The sequence below is a fragment of the Haemorhous mexicanus genome, chromosome 14 (assembly GCF_027477595.1).
Source record: "Haemorhous mexicanus isolate bHaeMex1 chromosome 14, bHaeMex1.pri, whole genome shotgun sequence".
Classification (NCBI taxonomy): domain Eukaryota; kingdom Metazoa; phylum Chordata; class Aves; order Passeriformes; family Fringillidae; genus Haemorhous; species Haemorhous mexicanus.
The window spans coordinates 3198737-3218619 of record NC_082354.1 but is presented as its reverse complement, the minus strand read 5'-3'; the positions used below and the strand labels follow the sequence as shown (position 1 = coordinate 3218619).

The 19883-nt window shown below is 52.1% G+C and overlaps 1 protein-coding gene across 1 annotated transcript in view; it reads right to left on the bottom strand.

Moving 5' to 3' along the window:
- Positions 1 to 1061: 1061 nt before the first annotated feature.
- SLC16A2 (solute carrier family 16 member 2) overlaps positions 1062 to 19883 on the bottom strand; it is a 40355-nt gene continuing 21533 nt past the window's right edge. The window contains exons 2-6 of the mRNA XM_059859011.1: positions 14699 to 14843; positions 10439 to 10901; positions 9870 to 10013; positions 8984 to 9212; positions 1062 to 7733 (exon numbers count right to left, since the gene is read on the bottom strand). Coding sequence (XP_059714994.1) covers positions 7513 to 7733; positions 8984 to 9212; positions 9870 to 10013; positions 10439 to 10901; positions 14699 to 14843 — 1202 coding nt within the window. The 3' untranslated portion in view covers positions 1062 to 7512. The remainder of the gene's footprint in view (positions 7734 to 8983; positions 9213 to 9869; positions 10014 to 10438; positions 10902 to 14698; positions 14844 to 19883) is intronic.

Below are 19883 nucleotides of genomic sequence, written 5' to 3'. Positions count from 1 at the left end.
CCAGCACCCTCCCAGTTCCCCTCAACTTTCCAGCCATCCCAAGAAGATAATTTTGATATCAAGCTAAAATTGCCACTTTTCCTGGTGCCTGTAAGTGAAGGGCTGTGCTTCCCTCTCTCAGGAAAGGGATGCAGCATTCCCCCTCCTTGCTCTGTCCCTGCATGCACAGCACAGAGTCCTCTGAGGAGCTCACTGTTGTACTCTCATGCCCTTTGAATCTCTGTTTACCATCTCTTATCTCCTGATGGGGTTTTTTTAAACACTATTTGCAGTAAATATCCCCAACTTGAAAAAGAGTTGAGGTGCACATTAGAAAAAAAAAAGCCCAACTTATATAAAATTAATGCATGTGTCAGCTTTCATCCAATGGCAATTAAAGCACCTCATATAAACAAATCATTAGTAGAAAACCCTGGATGAAAGCTGTGTTTTCAGTGTCTCACAGCCTCTGTAACCTCACTCATGAATTATCACCCTGATCTTTCCCAACCTTCCCATATCTTCTCTTAGAGACAAAAATGATGAATTCTGTTGTGACCTGGAAGGCCTCATTGTGCCCCTCACCCACTGCCAGGTGGAAGAAATAATATTAGTGACCCTTCAAACCAGCCCTGGTGCTGTGGCTGAGTGAGAGCCCCCAGGGAGGGAAGAGGCTGCAGCCCTGGAGATGCTGGGGGGTAAAATCCAGACCCAAAGCTGCCCCCCCCCAGGGGAATGGAAAACATCCAGGAGGCTCTGGGCTCATCCTGGGCACCCTCTGGGCACCCAGGTGTTCTCAGGGTGGATTTTAAAATCATTTTTACTTCTAAATGCCTCAGTGGGACAAGGACCATCCACTTCCAGCTGTCACCCCTCACCAGCTCGTGGGAACATCTCCCCCTTTGGGTTCCAGCACCTCAGCTCAGCCTTTCCTCAAGGTGCATCAAACACTTAATAAAATAATTCCCAGGATAAACTTTTGCCTCTCCAGCCCCTCTGGAGAGTTGGCAGCACCTGGGGAAGCTGCTGAGAACCATGACCAGCCATGAGGAAAGACCTGGAAAAACACAGGAACAAATCCCTTTTCTTTTTAAACTGGTTTATTCTACACAAATCTTTTAAACAACATTCATAAAACATTAATTACAAACATGTGCTAATATGGGGTAGGTTTCTTTCTTTTTATTTTTTTTTTATTCCAACAGTCAGAAATTCACATTTTGAAAGGATAGGCAAACTTTTAAGAGACACATTCACTTTACTTCCAGATACAAAATTTTGAGGGATTATAAATCACTTACAAGGAGCAGATGTCAAAAAACAAAAAGAAAAGAAAAAAAGTAATAATTTTAAGCTTCAGGATCTGATTTCAGCATTGAATTGGGCAGCTGCTTTTGGACCACTGGCTCTGCTGCTCTGCCCGGGGTGCCCGGCAGTCCTGGGCACCTCCCAGGACCAATTTCAGAGCCACACCCAGCTCCTGCTGCTCCAGAGCCTGGAGCACAGCAGAAAAAAATAGGATTGCAAAGCTACCAACGGTGCTGCAGCCTTTTATTGAGTCTTTCAAGTGTGTACAGACACAGAGAGTGTGCATCCCACCCCAGAAACCCATGGGCAGACTGTTTTCCATCAACAACGGAGCAAATGCCAGCTGTGACAGGGCCTGGCTTTGGAATCTGCTGAGCAGGGTGATGGCAGCAAGCTTGGAGGTCCTGCTTCAAAAACAATTACCCAAAACGGCCAAAATTGAAGCCTCCGCCCCGGTGCTCTCATGTGGAGCCAGCTCCAAAATCCACCCATCCAAAAGCAAATATTTGGCTTCATCCTGCTGGATCCCAGGGCAGGGGAGGGGGAGCGGGGTAATTTCCTGATTGCCCTCAGTCTCCCCAGAACAATCCTGCCTCTGGCTCTAACGGGTTTAGATGGCTGAAACAGGATATGCTGGGAAAGTTCAGGCCTGGGGAAGCCGAGCTCTTTCCCAAAGGATCGGGTGGGACGCGCTCGGCAGCCAAACCCCGGCCGGGCTCGGGCAGCTTGGCCATGGCCCACCTGAGGGGCAGCATCACCTCAGTGCATAAACCTGCTCCAGTAAAAAACTCACCTCACACACCACTGTAAAAATCTACAAAAAGGACGGAAAAAGAGCTGAATTCCTTGGTGTAACTGCCCCTAAGTCTGGTCTCCAAAGCTACAGGAGGGGCTGTGCTTGCGGGGTGGGCGGAGGTGGGTGCAGGGAGAGCCTCGGGGAGCAGGGCACAGAAAGAGGAGAAACTTTGGAGGTGCAAAGCCTCCACGTTTTGCAGAAAACCGGAGGCATTTTGTGTCCTTCCTCTTGGCTGGGAAGGTGGATCCTAGCCCTGCACCTGTAGGATTTCATCGCCGAGGTTCACGGGAAGAGGGGACGTGGGGACACTCACAGAGTCTGGCCTTGAGGGGAGCACTGAGGGCACGGCAAAATATTTGCAAAAATAAAAGTACAAAGCCCCCCCGACAGGGGCTGTGCCAGTGGTCCCACCAAAGCCCAGTGATAACCTCCCTGTCACCAGGGCCTAAGTCCACGGAGTGGCTGTGCCAGCAGATAAAGGACCTGGAGCAATGGCACAGGCTCACCCCTGGAGACCAAAGCCCTTTCAGAGCTCCATCCACCTCTGTGTTTGCTTTCCTGCCAAGGGCTCTCAAAAAGAAAGGAAACAGCCTTATTTTGGTTTGTTACTTGCCCATGGAGCCCCTCTCTGTGCCAGTTCCTTGCCTGGCGTTACTCAGATTTAAGGAGCACTTGTCAACCACATCATTGTCCCCAAAGGTTACAAGGGTGCTTGTAAGCACCCAAAAGAGCTCAAGTCCACATTTGGTGGCATAAAGGTGGAGGGAGGGAGCTGCTCTGCTTGCCTTGCCTTCCAAAGTCATTCCAATTTTCTGCTTCTAGCTGGAAAAGCAGAAGCAGACTCTGCCAGCTTAGAAATAATTGAAACTAAAATAATCAAAGTGACCCCAAACAAAACTGTGGGGTGCAGGAGCACACAAAAACCAGGAATAGTTTGCAGTGAAGAATGGAGAGACAGCAAAAGTCTCAGCTGGATCTGTTCCCCTGCATTCAGAGGACTTGATCCGAGTTCACCTTTGCCCAGGTGAGGATTACTTGGCCACTTATAGATGCAAGTGTCAGCCAGGGTTCAAATCTGGAGCAGGTGAGATCCTCAGCACCAAACCAGGCTGCCCAGAGCAAATTGCTCTTGGCACCCACGTACCAAAGAGAGCCTCTGCTGCCATGCAGAACATTCCCAAGGCACTGCCAGGGTAGGAAGGGCAGGAATGTCCTTGCCCAGCTACTGGCCACCCCCCTGCTGGCTCCTCCCGGCAGCTCAGGCCAGGGGGTGGTGAAGCTCCTTGAGTGGCAGCCCCAAAGCACCACCATGGTGGGAGGCAGAGCCAAAACCTCCTGAAACTGGGGGTCTCCAAACCCCTCGGTACCACAGCAGACCTGCAAAAGCCCTCTGCTTGGCTGGCAATTAGGATGTGGCCTTCCCACAGCTCCCACAGCAGAGAAATGTTAGGAAACCTCAACCCCAGCTGGAGAGAGGCCAGAATTTGATAAATTTAAGCTCTGTGACTTAGAAACTTGTGTTTGCCTGGCTGCAGGACCTCAGGGCAGGGCAAGCTGCAGTGAAGCAGCTCCTGCAAATTGTTCCAAAACTGAAAAAAGCACTAAGCCATGAATCATGGCACTTCCCAGACAGCTCCCAAAGCCCTCCTACCCTTCCCATCACAAACAAAACCATCCTGGGAGCCCTTCCAGCTCAGCTGTCCCCCTCCATCCCACAGCCAGAGCCAGAGGAGTTAAACCCGATGCCTCACTCTGCAGTAGAATAATAATAAAAGAAAAAAGAAAAAAAAAGAAGAAGAAGAAAAGACAACAACAAGTTGGTTTTGAACACCCTTAAGGTAAAGATTTAAGAGGCAGCCCCAGCCCAGCCCCGAGCAGGCGCTGCTGGGACATGTCCTGTGCTCCCTGCACACTTACATAAGGCTCTGCACTCTGCAGACACCCCGGCCATGGGCTGCAGTGGGGCCCTCCCCCTCCCTTCCACCCCTTTCCCACCCAAGGGGCTCAGCCCACTCCCCTTCCCTTGCTGGCTCCCAAAGCTGGCTGAGCCTGAGTGCTGGGCTCCCCCTTCCCTTCCTTTCCCAGAGCAGGGAGAGGGGCAGGAATCACAGCCTGGCACTCCAGGGCAGGGAGAGGGGTGGGTTTTTAGTCAGAAAACTGAGTAAAAGGTAGCCCCAAAGGGGGATAGGGATGTGCTGGGCTAGGACAAGATGACCCTGATGGAGCAGGGGGAGCTTTGGGATGAAGATTTTTGCAGCAGTTTGGGACCCACTGGCATCACAGCACCAGACCACCAGAGGCTGAGCAGATGTTTTGAGAGCAGTGCAACCCCTCCCTGCTCACAATCCCACCTCTCACATGCAGAAATTCTTGCAAACTGCCTGGTGTTCAAAAGGGCCAAATGAGAACCACAGCAGCAGCAATCTGACAAACAAGCCCCAAATACTCCCTGTATGTTGACACTGCTCCAACCTTTGTCCTTCCCATTCCCATCTGTGTTTGCTGATGAGGAGACCTTTCATGGCTGTTGTCCAAACCTGCAGAATTTGTCCTTGTGTCCACCAAGGGCAGGATTTTGACCAGACAAAGACACTGAGTGTGGTTTTGGGAGGCTGGTACCAGACATGGGTCTGGGATAGGATGAGGGCTGGCTTCCTCTGACCAAGCTGGGGTGGCCAAGAAAGCACCTCATCACTCCAGATCTCCTAGAGGGTCCATAATAAAAGCCATGGGGGGGCAGATGTGGGTACCAGCACCCCTCCTGGGCTGACACAGCTGCCCTGATGCCACTGCAGTGCTAAGCACCCCTTGCACTGAGTGCAGGCTCCTCCCAGGGCCTTTGCAGGCATATGGGGCAGTTAAGGCAAGTGGAATTCTGTAGAAATTGGGGATTTGAACCATAAATCACCATCGGAGCCAGGGAGGCTTTGCCACACAAGTCTGGGTGCAGCCGTCAGTGGGCTCTGCTGTGCAGCCACTCCCTCAACTCAGATGGGGTTTGGAGACAGCTCTGCTTGCTCTGAAGAAGCTACTTCTGGAATTTAAACCTCTCATAATCTCTCCTTTGGGGGGCATTAAGGTCCAAAGTATGATTTAATGAACTTCATCAAATACCAATGTGAATTAATGCCCCAAAACTCACAGAAGGAGTTACAATGAGGAGTTTTTTATTTCCTTCAGCTGTCAGAGGGCTTTGAAGCTGCCCCACTTCCAAGGCTCCCACTCAAAAAGCACCAGATTAATGCCCTGCCCTAGGCTAAGTCTGGCAGATCCCAGCTGGAGCCAGGGTTAGGTGGTTCAAGCCCTGCCTCCTCCTGCAGCTTCATCTGCCTCCCGTGGCTCCCAAAACTCAGTGACAGCTCAGCAGAGCCACAGCAGAGGATGCAATACAGGCCATGAAGGGTGAGAACAGTCATGGAAAAGTGTATCCAAGAAAGAGACAAGTAGACATCTCATTTTATATCGTAAACAGACACGTCACAACACGCCAGGTAATTTTCCAGCTCGTACAGGGACAGAAGGGCCACGAGACCACAAGACCTTACAATGCATCAGCCAACAGGGGTTAAAAACAGGGCCAGAGGGACATGCAGGGTCCTGAGCCTATTATGTACAAAAGTCCCACTGCTGCCTGTGGGAGGGGCCTCCACTGAGCCCAAATTTCCACAGCAAAGACATGTCCTGGTGTCACAAGCCCCCACACTCGTCCGGAGACCCAGGGATGATTGCCATGACACACGTCCTTCTTCAGACATCTCAGACTTTTAGTGTCAGGTGAACAAAATGAAAATCTGGTGAAGGATGGGTTTGCAGTCAGGATGAATGTGAGTTTTGCTTCTTACTCTCTCCCAGGAAAAGGTACCCCATTCCCAGCTGGCTCCTTGTTCACACAGGGACCCACCAGGGCAGGAGAACTTCCCTTCTCACTCATTAGCCATGCTCATAAGCAATCCCTGGAGATGATCATAGAATCATGGAATGGTTTGGGTTGGAATGGACCTCAAAGCTCATCTCATTCCAGCCCCTTGCCATGGGCAGGGACACCTTCCACTATCCCAGGTTGCTCCCAGCCCTGCCCCCTGCCCAACCTGGCCTGGAGCGCTTCCAGATATGGGGCAGTCACAGCTTCTCTAGGCAATTTGAATTTCTACAATTTTCTGTGGGCAGTGATGGATTCCTGCCCGAGCTGGGGATGAGCTCTGCTGCCACTCAGTGTGGTGGGTACCCACTGGCTGTGTGATTTCCTTGCGCTCTCTCCCTCTCCCCCCAGATCAGCACTGGCCCTGCACCAGCTCAGTGACAACACACAGGCTACAAGTTAAACGCTACTGGGGCTGTCAAACCCTTTGGAAAACTGGGATTCCCCACCAATACTGACTCGTGCTTATTGCTGTATAATACACAACTGGCCCCCAAAAGCAGCAGAGGCACCCTCTGCCCTGAGCCAGCAGCATCCCCACACCTGTGGGTGCCCCTGAGCCCAGCAGGGAATCCACCTCCCAGCACGGAGCTGCTCCATGACACAGGGGCTCTGTCCCAACCCTGTGTGCCACCAAAGTGCCCTTTTTGGTGGTGATCCCATGGATTTGGCCCCACAGAGCCGGGCACTGTGGGCTGTGCAAGGAGCTGCCCCACTCTTTTGCAGCTCAAAAGCCCAATCATTAATTGCCGGGTGGGAAAACGGAGGTGGAAAGCGGCCAAGGGACCTGCTGGTCTCATCCACGCGTTTTTAAGGCATATTTTGCAGGAAGGGTGTGCTCCCGTGTGACTCCGATGGCTGGAGCCAGCTGAGCTCCCTGTCATCCCAGCTGCAGCTCCCTGGGGGTGTGGGAGAGCAGCGGGAAAGGAGGAAAGAGGAAGATGAAAGCGGGACTCGCTGACATTTATTTGGTTTGTGCATCAGACTAAAGCAGCGTTTCCTCCTTCGCATCTCTGACTCCAAAACAGCCCCAGGTGCTGGACGGGGAGGGGGCTGTCTCACTTGGATGTGACACCCGAGTGACACTGGAGGAGGAGGAGGATGGACAGCTGCAAGGTTCAACAAGTTCCATCCGTGGCCTGCTTGGAAAAGGCATTTATTATCTGTAAACCTCTGTCGTGACGTATAGAAAATCGGGAGAGGAGCAGGAGCTCGATCAAGTTTGAATCCTGGTGAGAGTTCTCCTTACAAAAATGGTTAGGGGGGAAAACGAAAAAGGTGGCTTTGAAATCAAAACTGTCCCCTAAAAAAAAAAAAAAAAAAAAAAAAGAAAGGAAAAAAAGAAGAGCATTTCTGCTAGTTAAAAGCCTTTAACTAGAAGAAATGCCTGTGTTTTCTCCTTTACAAACATAGTGCATCTGCGATCACTGGGAATTTCGGTCCGTCTGGGAAAGGGCCTGTGCTGGGGCTATGGAGAGGCTGCTGGTGTCCCAGGAGAGCTGGGAGTGGCTCACATGTGCGCTTCAGAGGCCGGGCAGCCGGGCAGCAGCTCCCCGTTCACCACTGCCTCCGACACCAGCATCTTGTCTTTGCCAGAATCCAGGCGCTGCTTCTTCAGCATCCTCTGGTGGACCAGCGGCACCACGGAGAGCACCAGGCCGCCGATGATGGGCGGCACCCCGGCAAAGTAAAAGGCCGCGTCGTAATTCCCAAAATAATCGTTGAGGTATCCTGGAAGAGAAAAGAGGTGACATTAGAGCCTCGTCAGTCTAATGAGCTTGTTAGTCTAATGACCTTCTTGTTCCCTCCTTGGAGTGCGGCTTGCGTCACCCACCAGATTTGGGGAGATTTGGGTTTTTAAAATAATCTTTTTTTTCCGTTTGCATTTCTTGGAGTTTTTACGCCCTAGATTAAGGGATGTGTGCAGCCAACACTGTGTACCAAGGGAGTGGAGAAGGAAAGCCTCAGCCGTCCTTCCTGTTTCTCCAGAATGGGACACAACCGTCCACATCCCAGACAATCCCAAATGCAAGCTGAGACGTGTTAAACCCAACACCTCTTCCCAGAGGCTTGCCAGCCAGGAGGCAATGGAAAAGTGGGCAGGGGCTGTTCCTCTGCTGATTGTCTCCATTTGGAAGCCCTGCCCTGATGGATGTTTTATCTCCGGCTGTGAAATACACGCTGCCAGTTACAAACAATAGCCAAGCCTTTAAAAGCCAACGAGGTTCTACATTTGTCTGGCAAGTTCCAACACAGCCAGGCATCCTTGGAGAATAACACATGGCCATTGATCAGCCCTGGAAAATCCCTCTGTGTGCCTCCTGCGTGGATGCTTCCCTGGGGATTAGGCTGATGCAAAGGGCCCCTTCACCCAGCAAGCCCCACTCAGGGTGTCCTGGTGCAGCACCCTCCCAATGTGAGATCTGTGAGCCCCATGTTCCATCCCAAGGGCGTTGCAGTGAACTTTGCTGCCGGAAGCAGAGAGATCGGAGGTGCTTATCCAGCTTTGGCTTAGTGCTGCTGATGCAGAGGTCCTGCTGCCCAGGGGCAGCTCTGGCAAAGCCCTTAACTTAGAGCTGTTAAGGATGTTGGGGTTATTGCTGTGCTGGAACACAGACCTAGGTCTTGTGGACGCTCAGGTGTCTCCATCTCTAATTTCAATTCCATCTAAAAGGACTTCTAGAAAATTATTATCTGCCAATTTTCAGCTTAGCTGCAAATAGAAATCACTTATTGTGACCTTGGCTCACTGTTCCCCCAATGACCACCTTTCATCAGCCTTGAGAAAAGCCCTGAGATGCCACAGGACGTGGCATGGAGTGATGCCACCCCCATTCTTCAACCTCCACGTGACCTGATAAACCAGAAAACTCAAACCAGCGCTTCTGGTCTCACACCAAAACACCACCAAGGGTGAAGGCTGCCACCACCACGTCCCTCAGACCCACTGGGTCCTGGTGCAGCCCCGTAGCATTACCCACCTGCAATGGGCGTGCCTGCAGTCATGGGCACAGCCATCAGCCCCATGAGGTACCCTATGGCCTGGGACGCCTGCATGGGCCCCACCAGCTCAAAGGCAATGGGGGCCATGATGGTGGTGAAGAAGCCGTCGCAGAGGCCAAGGAAGAGGCAGATGACAATGACGCCCTCGAAGCCTCGGCACTGGGGGATCATCATGCACAGGAGGCCCAACAGCATGAAGGACGCAACCTGGGGGAACAGAAGTGGGCATGAGAGTGGGGATGGGCAGCAGGAAGAGTCATGGAGATGGCACTGAACAGGTCAATGTCACTGCTCCCTCCCCCGGACCCAGCAAAGCCATCCAGCCGCTGCTCCTGTCTCGGAGAGGCCCTTAAGAATAACCTTTTAAGAAGGGTTAAGAAGGATTAACTGCTGGATTAGCTGCTAGATTTCAGCAGTTTGTTCTTCAAAAACCACAAGGAGGTTAAAGGGTGTCGGTAGTTTGGGAAGAGTGGCTACCATGGAGTTTGACTGCTGAACAGACACCGATGCCTGGAGTCAAGTGTGTAACTCCTCTTACATTTCTGTAGTCAATTTTCTTCCCTCACAGCAGACAATGGTTGGTAAAGGCTTTGTGGTTGACAGTTATTAAGTACAGCATGGACACCAATGTAGAGATACCATCCCTGCCCCACTGTGGCTGGCCAGCACCTCCGTGGAGGGCTGGACACACCGTACCTGCAGGTAAATCACACCAGGTAAATCACACCGTACCTGCAAGTAAATCACACCATACCTGCAGGTAAATCACACCGTACCTGCAGGTAAATCACACCATACATGCAGGTAAATCACACCATACCTGCAGGTAAATCACACCATACCTGGTGGTAAATCACACCGTACCTGCAGGTAAATCTTCTTCAGCCCAGGAATGCAGTCACCAATGCGGCCCGAAACCAAGCGCCCCAGCCCCGACATGGCCCCGAGGCAAACCAGGAGGATCCAGTCCTTTTTGGTTTCTTGAAATCGCTTCTCCACGTATTTGACCTAGGATGGAGGGAAGGACACAGGGACATGAAGCTGCAGTACATTGATCCCTCTCATCTCCCCAAATGGATGGGATTTCCTGCAGAGGGCTCATGGATTTGGGCTGGTTGTGTGACCCAGCATCCTCACCACACTGACCTGCACCCTCCACCCACCCCAGACCCAGCAGGCCCTTCCTCTCCTGCTACTGGTGCTGGTCTTTAGGAGCACTGAGAAGTGATCCTGGCCTACCCTGGCACAGAGGGCACACAGAGGGCACACAAAACCATATCCATCACTATTCCTGTTTACAGGATGTGCACCAGTTTCTTGGCTTCGAGGCTTTTGGTGCCTCTGTCCCTACTGCCCATCCCCACCTTCCCACCTCCCCCTCACTCTGGGCAAAGGGACCTCCCTCCCCTTCCAGCCCCAGCCATGGCTCTCACCAGGTTCATGTAAGGTACGAGGTATCCCAGGACAGCAGTAGCGATCCCAAAGGCCCAAATCCGATAGGTCTTTCTCCGGAAAACCCTCAGGTTGAAATACTTGCGGGTCTGGGCCCAGCACTGCTGCCTCACGCTCCGGCTGCCCAGCTTGTCGTGACCATCGTGCTGAGAGTCACAAGAAGGCGTCAGGATGGGCCGGTAGGTCATGGACAAGAAGATCTGGATGAGCATTAAGGCACTGAGTACTTGGAAAGTGTGTGCCAGCCCAATGGCCCCCCCGACCATCTTCAGGAAGAAGGGGAGCGGCACGGAGATGAGGCAGCTGCCCCCGGCCACGATGCCGTTGGCCAGGCCCAGGCGGCGCTTGAAGTAATGGCCGAGGATGACCAGCGAGGGCTGGAAGGCGAAGGAGCTGCCACAGCCAAAGAGGATCCCATACGTGAAATAACGGACCTCCAGGGACCTGGAAGAACACACATGGGAGTGGGGATGTGAGGCAGAGGTGAGGGAGCCTCCTCCTGCCCCGTGGTGCTGCAGAGGCCCGGGGCTCACATGCCGCAGGTACTGCACAGACAGGCTGGCCTCGAGGAGCTTATCCCCTCGCCAAACCAGGATAATCCTCACCTAACAGCTGGCACGTGAAATCTGCTGCAAAATGAAGTGGAGCTGGGAAGTGCTTTCTGCCACCAGGAGAAGGCAGCAGCCAACCTGGCCTCCTTGGGAAGCTGACCTGACTTCAATGGTTATTCAATTACAGCAAAAAAGATTTTCTAAGGTAGGGATGGTGGGTTATTTTTAGCTAGAACTCCTTTTAGTTTTTCCACTGAAAGACTAACAGAAAACATTCTCCACCCAGTGTTTGGAAGAAGAAGGCACCAACCCTGCTGGTTATTAGGCACGCAGGAAGGAAATGTGGTGTTTTTGCCCAGGCTCCAGGCTGGTTAATTAAGTTCTTCTTCTTTAAGCTCCTCTGGGAGTTTTAATTAGACAGTTAATAGATCTCATTTGTACCTCACATTGGTGACTGCACTGAAGAGGGAGTGAAGTGGCTGCTACAGAGCAGATGGAGAGTGCTGAAAGCTCTTGGAAGGAGCTGCCTCCCAGTTTCCAGCCCAATTTTCCCAACAGAGGCAGCTGACAAAGGAGCCTGGATTTAGGCAGCACAAACAACCTGTTGTGTTTCTCTCCAGATGAAGGAATTTTTTTCTTCATTCCCATGCAATCCATCCAGCTGCAAAGATCTGCCATGGGATACTGCATGGGAGGAAAGTGTGAGGAAAACCTTTGGGCAGCTCAGGGTGTTGTACAAGCAGGGTCTGTGCTCCAACCCTCGGAGCAAGACTGAGTGCTGCTCCCAAAGCAAGTGAGGAGACAGCAGCCCACATCGCCCAGAGCAGCTGGAAGTTGGGAAAACCTTTACAAGCACATCATGCCTTCCATTACACGCTCACCCCTCCAGCCTGCCAAGCAGAAAGCAGAACACGGTTGCCGTGCCTGACGGCGCCAACACAAATGACTGTCATGAAAGGCAATTTCCATCCCCTCCAGAGCAAAACCACATCAGAAGCCCCTTCTGTGGGAGCCAGGCAAGCAGCTGGGCCTGGTGGGCCGTGCCCGACCTCCCACGCCCCGGCCCTGGCCCGGTCACAGCCCTGGTGCCACAGCTCAGCTGACGTGTCGGATAACTGGAGACAAATGCCACAGCTCCCATCTGCTCCTCACTGAGGCTCAGACACCCCTGCATGAGCAGGGGCTCCTTTCAGCCATGCTTCTTAAAGAGCCAGGATTCCCAGCCTGCTTACTGGGAATCAGCCAGCAGCTGTCCTGTGGGAAGGGTGGCATCGTCCCCTCAGATTGTGAGGTTGCCGATGGATCATTGTTTCTCCTGGGACAAGGAGGTCCATCAGCTTCCTTTTGCTTCCAGCTGTCAGTGGGGACAGCCCTGGTCCATCCTTGCTGGCAGAAGTTTGGGGGATTCCTCTGTGCAGGAGTAACTGGGCAGAAATTGTGGAGGGGAAGGAGAAGCAGATGAAAAGGGGCCCAACCCTCCGTACAGAACACTTAGTGCAGAGGAGGAGGGCTGGGAGGGCACTGGGGGCACGTGAAGCCAGCCCTGCTGAGCTGGCCATCGTCTCTCATTCCTCATGCTAAACCAACCCCCTTAAACTGGAGGGAAGCTAAAGCCTTAACTGGGATTTCTCTTTTTTTGAGAGCACACAAGGTCTCTGGTGGCTTTAGCAGGAGACACCTCAGACCAAGGCAGCAGAGAGGAAAAACCTCACACTGACCCCATCCAGCCTTCCCCATAGCTTTGCTTTTCAGCACATTTGGTTTCTTTAGTGGTTTCCATACAAAATTCCCAATATTTTGAGACAAGAGGCACTGAGCTGGGTGCTGGGGTCTTGCCACACAGTCTTGGTGGCTCAGAGAGCTTTTGGAGCAGCTCAGTGCAGTGCTGGGAACTGATGCTCCTCCATTTGGACCAAATAAACCCATTTTAGAGAAACTAGGAGATAAAGGGGGGGTGAGCCTTGATGCAGCTTTTCCTGAGCCCACCAAAGTCAGGCTGTGTCCCTCAGCACCAGCACTTGTATCACAGGGGAATGATCTCCAGCTGTGGCGGAGTGACTTGGCAGGAGGGACCAAAAAAAAGCTTCTCCATTGTTCAGGGAGAGCTGGAGCCACAAGCCCTGAATTTCAGGAGCAGCCTTCACCATCCGGGTGGAGCGCTGCCAAATCCCACAGGCTCCCTGCTCTGCCCTCGCAGCTCCTCTCGCTCTGGTCCAGCTGCAAAGGGGCTCCTTTCTCCCTTAAAAGGCAGCCAGAGGAATGTGGTCCGAGAGTGAGTGGCAGGAAATGGGGATTTCAGTCCTGCAGCTCTCCTGGAAATGATGTTCCTCTCTGCCTGTACTGTTTGATTTTTTTTTTTTTTTTTTTTTTTTTTTTGAAGCCCCTGGCAGCGGTGTGGTCCCACGAGCCCTTCCTCTTTGCACAAACATTTTACAATAGAGGGGGCAACATTTTACAATAGAGGGGGCAAAAAAGCCCAAGCTTTGCTGAATGGAAGGAAAGCAGGATTCCATGGGAAGCTCCTGTGATCTGCAGGCCAGGGCACAGCTTCCCCCAGGACCCACTGCACCTTTTGCCATCATCTTTGGAAACACAAAGGGTGGCACCTGAGGAGGAAGCTGCATATGCCGCTCTCCAGGATGGTTTTAGAAACCCAAAAATCCCATCTGCAATTGGCCACAGTCCTGGGGGTGTTGCCTGGGGATCAGAACTGATCCCCACTCCCAGCATGATGAGAGGATCCCACAGATGAGGACTTGGGGATCCAGGGGAGCAGGGCTGGGACAAACACAAGGGTCTCACTGACCAGGAGGAGCACAGCACGGGCAAGTCACCCTCTGGAAAACTGGTGTGTATTTGCTTTAAAAACCCACTCCTTGAAGCATTTTAATTAAAACAATATTGATTTTAACTGAAATCCAACCCAAAGCCATGTTTTTAGTCTGAAAAAGTGGGGCAAATGCTGCTTTGGAGGTGTTTCCATGGAGCCTCTGAGATTGTGTTTAATAAGTGTCACATAAATTACCCCAGAGGTGACCTCTTTTTGCTCCCACAACGATGCCAGCCCCGATTTCTGGGCTGGAAAGACACACAAGGTACACCTGCCATTGGCCAATGCCTGCCAGCAGAAATTCATGGCATGGGATCAGGCATGGAAAACAAGGAGCAGCAGTGGCCCTGCGCTGCCGCAGACACACGAGCCAGGGCAGGAACACCACAAACTGCTCCAAACCCTGTCTGCCTTCCCCTCCCTGTCTGCCCTGCACAGAAACTCTCTCTTAGGCGTAATCCACCAAATATTATTTTAAGCATTAATTTACTTTCAGCACCAAATGTGAAAATGGTTGCAAAGGAGGATGTTTTTCTCTGTGAATGCCTCTCTGGAGCTGCCTGTGAGAGGCACACTAACCTCTCCTGCTGTTTTAAAGATCAAAGGAGGAACCTGAGCGCTGAAATCCCCAAATGCAGTCCCTTGCTTGGGTAAAATTTGCTCTCTTTTTACCTAAGGACACAAGGTTCAGTTTGGAGGGGAATAGGCTGAGCACACGTGGGCTGCAGGGATGCCAGGACATCTCTCATGCGGATGGGAAGCACCTGCTTTGCCCCCCGAGGCAGCAGCAATGTGCTGGCAGGGGGATTGCAGGGAACAGGGAGGAAGAGGAGCTCTCCAAGGAGATGGGTGTGCCTTACTTGGTGAAGGAGCTGGAGAGGAGCCCGATGAAGGCGATGGTGGCTCCCATGGCCGCCGTGGTCCTGCAGCCGATGCGGTCGGTGAAGATGCTGACGATGGGAGAGCAGAAAAAAATCATTCCCATGGCCAGGGATCCGACCCATGCTGGGGAGAGAGAGGAGAAAGGTGATGGTCAGGGTGGGACACACAACGGGGCAGGAAGGAATCAACCAGGGACCAAGCACAGCTTTGGAGGTGTCTTGGCAGAGTGGCAGCCCCATCACACAGTTAATTAGCCACGTTAAGTGCTGTTAATTAACAGCGCAACTCATAAATGACACAGAGACCTGGTGGCACCACAGATGGGGCACGATGATGGAGTATGGACAGGTTTTCCTTGCATTCCTCTCTGCTGGGTTACTGTGTCCCAGGGAAGGCACCAAGTTTCAACGCTCTTTCCAAGCAACCTTGGCTGCACATGGGAAGATGCCCCATTGACAGCACTTCTATTGGGAATCTCCACAGCCAAAAGCCCCCTGAGCTCCTCCAAGCCCTTTGCTCCCCAGCTTTGGCCAGGGAGAGGTTCCTGTCCTGAGCTACAGCCCTGCATTCCCAGGAGAACATCACCCACCCCTCCCTCACTCCCCAGAGTCAGCACTCCTGGCCTTCCCCTCTCCCCCTGGTTAGTGAGGATTCCTCGTTGCAGCTGAGCTGATGGAGACACATGTTTATCCCAGGTTAAATTCCACCCCTGACCTTACCAGGCAATGCCCAAGTGGGACCATCATGCCCTGTCTCTTTCCAGCCCACTCTGGAGAAAACCACTGTCTGTCTGTCTGTCTTTTCCCAGAAATGTTAATTATTCACAGATTATTTTTTGTTTTGGCCCATCACAGAATCGTTAAGGTTAGAAAAGCCTTTTAAGATCCTCAAGTCCAACCATTTCCCCAGCCCTGCCAAGCCCAGCACTAACCCACGCTCCCAAGTGCCACATCCACATGGTTTTTAATTCCCCCAGGGACAATGGCTCCATCACTGCCCTGAGCAGCCTGTGCCAGTGCTTGACCAGCCATTTAGTGAAGAAATTTTTCCTAATATCAAACCTAAACCTCTCCTGGCACAACTTGAGGCCATTTCCTCTTGTCCACCGTCTTCTCCCTGCCTTCCACCTTCTCCTTGTAATGGTTTATGTGACTATTTTGGGGAGGAAATGCAGGATTTCAAGAAAAGCAATGTGGGAAGGAAAAGAATTTCAGTTCCAAGAGCTCTGAGGAGAAGCAAGAGGTCCCCTGGGTGGTGTGTGGGGCAGAGTGGGATGGACAGAGGGACAAGGGGCTCCAAACCCTACCTGGCACCAAAGTGAGGGGACCTCCTGGAGAATCTCCAAGCTCCAGGTGCTGGCTCTGGTTTGCCAAGCACAGCCACAGGACATGTGGTCCTTTTACCTTTTTTTATCCCTTTTTTAGGTTTGGTTGTTTTTTTTTCACCCAAGCCAAGGACTCTGCAAACCTTTTCATCACATCTCTGCATAAAAACACCCTCATGGTCCTTCCAGAGCCATAAGAGCTTCAAAAAATAGCCAGGTTCCTATTAAAAGCAAATCCCAGCTATAGAACAGCCTCTCCAACCTCTGCCTTTCACAAAAGGACCACACAAAAAAGCCCTCCCCTGGCTGGGAAGAGCTGACCCTTCCAAATTAATTATAAGTTCACAAGTACCCAATTTACTTCAAAATCTTCCTTAATAAATGCAGAGTGGAGTAATAAAATGAAAAGCAAGGGCTGAGCAGGAACCTCGTGGGACTGGCTGGGCTCTTGTCTGAACTGCAGGCAAAAAGATGGGAGAGGGGAAGGGAGAGGACCCCCCTCTCCAGCTGATTTTCTTGGTTACAAACACAAGGCACAGTGTAATGAAAGTCCCTCTAATAGGATTAGGTGGCAGGGATCCAAAGAGCCGTCCAAACCAGCTCCGAGAGGGGGTGAGGGGTGGGAGCCACGCCAGGATGGGAAAGGCTCGTTAAATTGGATAATATACTTCCAGAAATGTTCCTTCTACTCCAGCCAAGGCAGTAAAACGTTAGATGGCCCCGTCATGTTTGAAGTTTGTTATTTTTGGAAATTACTTTAAGAAACGCGGAAATAAAAGCATAAAGTGGAGTATTAAATTTAAAGGGCCAGATTCGGATCTTAATAACCTGGGGATTTACATGCAAATAGGCAGGATCAATCTCTGGCCCCAAAAATGCACACTCACCTGCAGAGATCAAAGCAAACCCAGGGCAGGAGGCTCAGCAACGGGCGCTCAAAAGCTCCTCCAGCTCTGGGTTTGTAAAAAGGAGATATCTCTCAATTAAAATTGGTAAACACACCAAAAAAAAAAAAAAAAAAAAAAAAAAAAAAAAAAGAGTCCCGTGGCAAATTGCTCTACCTTAGAGAAAGGGCTTACCACAAGCAATGAATAAAAATAGGCTTGGGGAAGAACATCCAGTTAAAATTAGTAAGAACAATAGCCTCACTTCCAGAGCGGGGTTTTGTCTTCCCAGCGCTTCCCAGCGAAGCCCCGGGAAGCCGGGAGGGCTGGGCCAGCTGCAGCGCTGGAAGGAAACCTCGGCAAAACCTGGGGGCAGCACAAAACCGTCTCGGTGCCGGCTCTCATCCCGGCGTGATTCACACCCCCACAGAGGGGGGAGGGAGGGGGGCACAGTTTTCCCCCTCTTTTATCCCCAGTGATCTCCTTTCACCTGGGCTGGGGCAAGGATGGAGGGAGGTGATGGCAGAAAAGCACAGGTTGGGAAAGAAATGGGGCTCAGGTGAAGCCTAGCCCCAAACCCGCCTCTTTGGGCACAGTCCTTGGATCAGCTCCAGGGAAAGAAGGGTTTATTTTGGGCAGTCTGTGGTGTTGAAGTTTCTCCTGGACTTTGCTGGATGTGAAGGCCAGAGGCAGCCGTTCCTCCAGTGGAACCCAGGCAGGGCTCAGCACCTTCCCTCCTACAGCTTCTCCAACGCTGCAGAAGTTTCCTCTTGGTTTAAAGCCACAGTGGAAAAAAAGGGGGGGAATTTCTGCTCCTGATTTCCAGAGGGTTTGCATGGGATGGTTAATTCCAGCCTGGCCACACCTCCCACCCTCTGTGGCTGATAAGCTGGGCGAGATATGGAAACACACAGACAAGCCCCCACATGAGGCACAGAGGCTTATCAAGCACATCCTAAAAGAAGCTATGGAGAGAATCCAGCTGAGGATGGGGCTGGAAGGAGCTCAGGAGCTGCCAGAACTTTGACAGGGATCGGGTTAAGACTTGATTGTGTTTTAGGGTGCTGTGAGTCCAACCAGCTCCTGGGAGCACCAGCTGAAGGGGCTGGTTTTGGAGCTGGGTGCCATGGGGGGACCTGGCTGGTGACAGGGGTGTTTTGACAGAAACAACTTGACAGATGACATGTCTTGACAGAAACAGAAAATGCTTCAGAAACCATATTCCTAGATTAAAAAAAAAAACCCAAAAGGCATGAAAGCCCTCTGCTTTTGGTGAGGGGAAATGCACATGACTTCTGATTTGGGGGTTGCTGATAGGAGAGGTGACTCGAGGTGTGTTGTCCCTCCCTGACAACTACCTCTCTGCTGACCCTGTTTGGCACTGAGAGTTACATCAAGCCCAGACCTGTCCATCCCAACCTGCTCCCACCACAGCCCCTCCTGAAGGGATTGAAGGAGCTGAGGAGCCAGGACCCCCCAGGGCACACACCCTGCTCCAGGGGGCTGGGGGACAGCACCAGCCCCAGCCACCACCCCAGCCCAAGCCACCTACAGAGCTGATGGAACCTTCCTGGTGGTCCTAGGGATGCTCTGGGCTAGGGGAAGAGCTCAGTGTGGGGCTGATGCTGCTTTGCTGGAGAAGAGCTGTTGACCAAGGAGAACATTCCACCAGCAGCTCTCACACAAAGGGGAAAGCTCCAGCTAAAGCTCCACAAATTTTTCCTTCCCACCTTGACATAACAAAGGCAGCCAAGCTGGTGGCCCATGGCTGATCCAAAGCAATGTGGCCATCAACATGGACAGGAAATGCAGTGGTTGAAGTTCTCCAAGGGGAACAGTGATACAATGGTCTAAGAGATCACAGAATCATAAAATCAGAAGGGTTGGGGTTGGAAGGGACCTTAAAGATTCATCTAGTTCTACCCTCTGCCATGGGTAGGGACACCTTCCACTATCCCAGGGTGCTCCAAGTCCCATCTAAGCTGGCCTTGAACACTTCCAGCTGTTGCAGTAGCATAGCCAGGATGATCCATCCCCCCCAACACCACCCACCCTGGCTTCAGGACAGAGGGAAATCTGGTGAGGTGACCCATTTGCCCACCAACCCATTTGCCCACCACCTTAAGAGTGCCAAGCTGAGCACCAAGCTGTGCCCATAGTGGAGGAGGGACCAGGAATGCTTTGGTCACCTTCTCTTCCTCCTACCAGTGGGTGACAAAGCTCCTGAGGACCCTGAGGCAGATGAGGGGGGTTGGGGGGCTCAGCTCCCCCTGCACTGGGGCTGATGATGCTGAGGGGTCCCTGAGGACTGTGAGCACCATGTCTGTGTGTTCATGGTGGGCAGGGCCCACAGGGTCAGTCCAGGTGGTCCCACCTGGATACCAGACCAACTTTCTTTCCAGCAGGACCATCTGACAGGATGACAAACTTCCCCCCTTGCTGACGTTTTCCTAAACAGAAAAAGCTTTCTGAGAGCAGAGCAAGGTAGGAGCAGGAAGGTGAGAAAGGAAGAAAATCTCACCACTCTGAGATGCAGATCCAAACCCCGCTGGTATTTAGCTCATTGTTCCAAAATACATCATTAAAAAATCAGACTGCAGCACTTGAAGCCAAACCTATTTGTTCCTTTAAAAGCAAATCTCCAGGGAGAGAGGAGGAAGGGACGTCGCTCTCAGCTGTGCTTCCCCGCTGACCCACATACCCCGGGCTGGAGGGATCAAGGGCCAGGAGGTGACCTCAGATCCGCCGCTGGAGGAAGTGTCTTCCCTCGCTTCCCGCGGCTTCTCCCGCTCGCGCCGCGCAGCTGGGACAGGGGATGGGGACAAGATGCACAGGGTCACCTTCCCCAGGCACCTGGCGTTTCTCAGAGGAGAGATGAGGCAGCCAAAGGTAATTCACCTCCTGCACCTCTCCTACAAGAAATAAATCACTTTTTGACTCATTCCAGGAGCGGGA